Raw genomic sequence first — 6440 nt, 5'->3', positions numbered from 1 at the left:
TATGACCGATCAATGATTATGCACGATTATATTTGAACGATTGTTTTGTGCACAATTCTGTACATGCTATAATGATATGATCGTTCAAGTATTATCCACCAATAGTGTACACACGCTAGATACAATCGTTTGAACGATGCAGGGAGTGACATGTAAAGGAGAAAGTGTATCGCAGAAACATCACTGAACGACTGTACACACGATAGATAGCAAACGACTGTCGTCCAATCAGATCCGCTGTAGCGGTCGTTCATTTCCAACGACAATCCTTGTTCGTCGTCGTTGGTCACCTTTTTTGTGAACAATTTTCATCCCATCGCTTGTTCGTTTCCAACGACAGTTATTGGAAGTGTGTACGCAGCTTTATTATTAAAATCCCAGCAATCAGATCTTTCCAGTGATAGCTGACCACCATCAAATTCTTCCTTTTAGTTTAGTGGGGAATCTGAATACATCTCAAATTGTTTTTATCCCTCAATGAAAAACAAAAAAAGAAACAATGTTGCCACTGAGAACTCTTTTCCCACAGATGGTGCATGGGTATTTCCAGGTAACTTTTTTCACATTTTATATAAAAATACATTTATTTCATTACATATGAAAATACTTTTAGCTTTAAAATCCATTAAACAATTCTTCATTGGTAATGAAGAACATAAAGTTGAATGCACATTTAAGTCCCTAACGCGTTTCGCCAACAGGCTTCATTTCATACAAACTTTCAACTTCATTTCTACAAGACATCATACATCAATGCCCAAATCCCACAAACTTGTTCAGTAAGGTTCTAAATAGTAATCAAACTCCAAACTTCAATAATATATATATATATATCTATATATATATATATATATATTTATATAATTATATAACTTCAGACAACTACCATCTTTCTTGCAAATAGCAAATTTCTAGGTTAAGCTTTAAAATGGTGTCCAAACCATCACCTTACTAGAAAAGCCATTCACCATAAAGTGTAAAATGATAAAATGTAGACAATATTTAAATGTCACAAGAAAGGGTCTCAACAACTCTGATTGCAGTTTCCTTTCCCCCTTCTTTATTACAGCTCTATAATGGCCGATGTAATTGTTATAGCCTCTGTATATACTCAATTTACACTGCGCTGCTGTGTATGTTGGCGCAATGACAACAGTGACTGAACATAACCACATACCATTTAGCGGTAGCTATTCCCCAGCTGACCAGATCCACTGGCTGTGCTGGGTATTTGGCACAGACGCTTTTCTATCTGATGCCCACATTGATGGGACACAGAAGCGTGAAGAGAAACGTAATGGATATGACAACTCTAATAAGAGTCTTGTCTGGACAAGTCCTCCCCCAGGATTACAGCTGACATGCCACTGGCGCCTCACATTTCTTTACTTATTGCCAGTAACTTCTAAATCAGTATTAATTTAATTTGGGACATTAACAGAGGGGGGAGCTTTTGTGTTTTATGGAATCTGAGTTACAGTATTATGTTGATGTATGTGTCACTGACAACAGGTAATGATTATAACAATTATTTTTGTTTTTTAGCTGCTGTCGATTATTTGGCTAAAAATGTCAGCTTGTCCACACAGCGCCGTATGAAGCTCGGTGAACACTCAGCTGTTTTGGGTCTGTTACCCGTTGAGACTGGACAAGCGTACTGAAGAGTATACATGATAGTGACCCGTGCCAGAGAGCCGTTCTATTCACCTTCCACTAAACATTTGTGCCCATTCACTGCTCTCATCCTCTGGGACTATTCGATAATGCCAATGCTCTGCATTCAACCTTGGAATGACCGTGGCCAGAGACGTGCCAGAGATGTGCTGGCATCCCCGGAGTGCACTGTGCCATGTTTTTAGAAGATGTGCAGAAGATTTATTAAATGATATTAGGCCTCTTTACCTACCCAATGAAAACAGCCAGTGATACAAACGCCAGTTTGGATTGGCAGCGCAATTTGGGTTAAGATATTAACGGAGCAACATTACGTTTAAAGCTGCCATGATGCCAAGCCAGCATGCAGAACATTTCATGGCAGGTCTCAAAGAAAAGTCTTTTTACTTTGCTTTGTTATTAAGTTGGTGTAACTGATAACCAGAAATTCATTCCATACTTTATGTGAAACGTTCACATAATCAGGAAATGTGGAGCAATGACTAACTAAAGAATATGTATTTACAGTATTTACTGCAGGTGAAGATAAAATTAAGACATTTTGTGGATAAATGTATTACTTATCAAAGATATAAAGAAATAGGTTTGTACAGTAATTTTTCAACATAATAAGATCAATAGTTCAAAGTTTAATGAGTTAAATATTCCATTTATAACATATACATGGAGGTCTAACGCGTTTCGCAGGTGGATTTATTGCTTTTTCAGGGGGATAATGGTTAATGGGGAGTCTCCTTAAAACTCCCCTCCTATGCAAAAGGATAGAAGGTGGTAGATGATGGTTTGCTCATCAGTGGCCACCTTGCGGCTGTCATTTATAGTCCTAGGACCCCATTGTCCCTAATGATAGAAGTATCATGCTTCTTTAATTTTATGTGAACTCCCTTCTCTGCAAACTAAACTGTTCATGGTGACTTTTTACCCATTTTGTGTTAACGGTGTGCAGATGTCCGTCCCCCAGTAAAGCCAAACAGCAAACCTTGTGTGGCTATTTACAACACTTTAGCCTTTTGTGTAAGGAGTTTTAAAGACACTCCCTAAATAACGAATAATGAAGAAGTAGAAAATCTGTCTGCAAAAGGTGTTGGACATCAATGAAAACTTTGAACCGGTATTCTCCCCAGAAATTTGTTTAAGCTGGGCGGGAAGAAGCTGTAGGCGGGTGGTGGCCCCTGTATTGTAACTCAACTTTTCCCCAGCCCCTTTTAGCTGGGTGCATCACCTGGAACTTTTCAGTAACTGTGTTTTTGAGTGGTTACTGAGAAGTGCTGGGTGGCGCGCCCGGTTAAAAGGGGCCGGGGAGAACACTGTGATCTATTGATCATGTTATGTTATTACATTTCTGCACAAAGCTACGTTTTATATCTTGGAAATATAATACATTTCCGATGCTTTAATTGTATTTTTGCCACAAAATCCTTTATCTTTAGGAAGGGTTGGCTCTTTGGTTCCAATTCGTTGTTTGGCATTTCTTAGGGATGTGATAATTTATGTTTGGATTGGAAGTGGGGAACTCACCTATTCTAAAGCGTATGCAGGTTGTGACCCACAAAACTGGCTGAACAAAACTATTGATGTGAAACAGTAATAATTCAGAGGTATATTTGGACTTCTACAAGGAGTTTTCTCCAGCTGCCCAAATTGCTATAAAGGATGAGAACGAAGCAAGTATCATTCTTGCACCATTTCAATCATAGAGAAAACATCATTATTATTATACAGGAAGTATATAGGGCCAACATATTACGCAGCGCTGTACATTAAATAGGGGTTGCAAATAACAGACCGTGACACAGGAGGAGGCGAGGACCCTGCCCCGAAGAGCTTACAATCTAGGAGGTGGGGGAAGTATCACACAATAGGAGGGGGATATGGAATGGTGGGAAGTAGTGAGGGTTTTAAGATCATGGATCAAGTCCTAATTCTTCAAGGTCAGGCAGATATCTTCAACATATGAGTGCTGTTTTTTAGGGGGACTTTCCCACATAATATGTCTCTGTACACAATGCATTTTCTGTGAGTAGGAATAGCTACGATGGGATTCCAGGAAGTCAGAGTAGCCACCTCATAGAAGGAAGTTCACTAAATCCCATCTTTAATTATGCTTATAGAATATACATGGCGCAGAGAAAGAAGGCAAGAAGAATTTGTTATATGAAAGTGACACATACAAATTAGAAATTATGTATATTAGGTTTAATATGAGTGTGATTAACATAACTCTAACTTCCTACATGGCTAAAGAGTTAGAGCAGATGTAAGATATACAAATGTCCTGATCACACAACAGCAGCGATTAACTTACTTTTTATAAAAGGATTGTTTATCATAACATTTGTCACAACATAGAGCAAATCTCCAAAAAAGCAGACCTAGGCCCGTGGTGAAAGTTATCAGTCTGCTGCAGGAAGGCACATTCCCTAAGTCTCCTTTTCTGCAGTGATCATACTGCAAAACTAAACTAAAGTCATAGGGTCTGATTCCAAGGATGGAGAGGATACACCAAAGCTTGGTGATCCAGCAAACCTGGAATGGATCTGATCCAGGATTCGATACACATATATACACCGATACACATATATATACCAATACACATATATACACCGATACACATATATATACCGTTACATATTTATATACCGATACACACATATATCGTCCATACTCACCTGTACCTACCTATAGTGCAAACATTTATCACCCATACTCACCTGTACTTACCTATAGTGCAAACACTTATCACCCATACTCACCTGTACCTACCTATAGTGCAAACATATATCACCCATACTCACCTGTACCTACCTATAGTGCAAACATATATCACCCATACTCACCTGTATCTACCTATAGTGCAAACATTTATCACCCATACTCACCTGTACTTACCTATAGTGCAAACATATCCATACTCAGCTGTACTAAGAGGTCACTTACCTCCACCTTCTCCTCACCTTCCATACTCACCTGTACCTACCTCTACCTTCTACAGTCACCTGCACTATCCACACTCATCTATAGCACTCATAGCTCCTATTCACCATCTGCACCCCCTCCCCCTTATCATACGGTATTTTCATCATTTCCTGTCCAGCAGACACAACAGGAAGTTTGAGGAAAAGTTAAGAAGACCTCCCTTCCCATTGGTCATTTGTCACGTGTCCCTGGTGCAAGTTTTTTCTGGTGATAATTGGAAATTTCGGATTCTGAGTGACACAGAGGAGAGAGAGAGACAAATCTCCCCATTGGGGACACAGCCAGCAATAATATAACCCCCCTTCTACACATAACTGAGCGAATGTTGCTTTAAAGATTCACTTTAAATTAGTTAGAGATCGGTGGGGGTTGTATGGTCGGCTTGTATAGGTGAGATAATAAATCGTAATAAAAGTGATATGAATAAATTGCGATGATACAGAAATATGATTTGCTTGCATTCATTGTGGATGATGGATTGTATGTGTGCACACACGATTTGTGGCCGATAAATATTTGACATGCCTTCTCTGTGCCCGCAGTGTCCACTCCTCTGGGTCAGGGTCGGGTGAACCAGCTCGGTGGAGTCTTCATCAATGGCCGACCTCTGCCCAATCACATCCGACACAAGATCGTAGAGATGGCCCACCATGGCATCAGACCGTGCGTCATCTCCCGGCAGCTCCGGGTCTCCCATGGCTGTGTGTCCAAAATCCTCTGCCGGTACCAGGAGACCGGATCCATCCGACCCGGGGCCATCGGGGGCAGCAAGCCCAGGGTGAGTGCGGCAATGCCATCTACAGACACTGCAGCCGATATATATCGCACACAACATACACAGATGAGATTGGCCGATATGTGACAACACACACACACCGATCCCGGCCTCATGCATGCTGACATGTCTGTCTCTCACATTAAAGCAGGTCGCCACTCCCGATGTGGAGAAGAAGATCGAAGAGTACAAGAGAGAGAACCCCGGGATGTTCAGCTGGGAGATCCGAGATCGGCTGTTGAAGGACGGACACTGCGATCGCAGCTCGGTGCCCTCAGGTGAGCGCAGGACACAGCAAAGATCGGGCGATGGGGGAGGGCCATACACCTGGAGGATCGGGGATTCCATCGATCGCTGAGCGATCACAATCCCCAGAGAACGAATAGTGGGAAAAAGATTAAAGTAGAACGATCTGCATCGTTCAGGGGTCCCAATAATAGTAACCAGTCAGGATGAATGGAATTCTTTGTATGAATCGTACACCTCCAAGTCTGAGGATAAAATCGGTGGTAAAAGTCGGGGATATTGGTGGTAGCAGTCAGTGTGTATAGGGGTCGGTGTGTAGGGATCGGTGAGTGTGTGTAGGGATCGGTCAGTGGTATCGGTCGGTGTGTGTAGGGATCGGTGTGTGTGGGGATCGGTCGGTGTGTGTAGGGATCGGTGTGTGTGGGGATCGGTCGGTGTGTATAGGGATCGGTGTGTGTAGGGATCGGTGTGTGTAGGGATCGGTGTGTATAGGGATCGGTCGGTGTAGGGATCGGTGTGTGTAGGGATCGGTGTCCCCATGCCCCCTATTTATATTCCCTCTGGTATCTTTTCCTTTCTGAGGTTTAGTGAGCTCGATTAGCCGGGTGCTGAGAATAAAGTTCGGGAAAAAGGAAGACGATGAAGATTGTGACAAGAAAGAAGAAGATGGAGAGAAGAAGACCAAACACAGCATCGATGGCATCCTGGGCGACAAAGGTAGGAGCACTGAGCCCACATCGGCTGTGCGATTATTTATCGATCTGTAATA

The 6440-nt window shown here is 41.9% G+C and overlaps 1 protein-coding gene across 1 annotated transcript; it reads left to right on the top strand.

Moving 5' to 3' along the window:
• Nucleotides 1–1146: 1146 nt before the first annotated feature.
• LOC140321208 (paired box protein Pax-7-like) lies at nucleotides 1147–6434 on the top strand (the record flags this gene model as incomplete). Its single annotated transcript, XM_072398054.1, has 5 exons — nucleotides 1147–1294; nucleotides 1546–1605; nucleotides 5193–5428; nucleotides 5574–5703; nucleotides 6260–6434. Coding segments are annotated over exons 1-5 (749 nt in total), but the record flags the coding sequence as incomplete, so codon positions are not given.
• Between the last annotated feature and the right edge of the window lie 6 nt (nucleotides 6435–6440).

The sequence above is a fragment of the Pyxicephalus adspersus genome, unplaced genomic scaffold (assembly GCF_032062135.1).
Source record: "Pyxicephalus adspersus unplaced genomic scaffold, UCB_Pads_2.0 Sca1344, whole genome shotgun sequence".
NCBI classification, from domain to species: Eukaryota; Metazoa; Chordata; class Amphibia; order Anura; family Pyxicephalidae; genus Pyxicephalus; species Pyxicephalus adspersus.
This window is presented reverse-complemented; position numbering and strand designations above follow the sequence as displayed.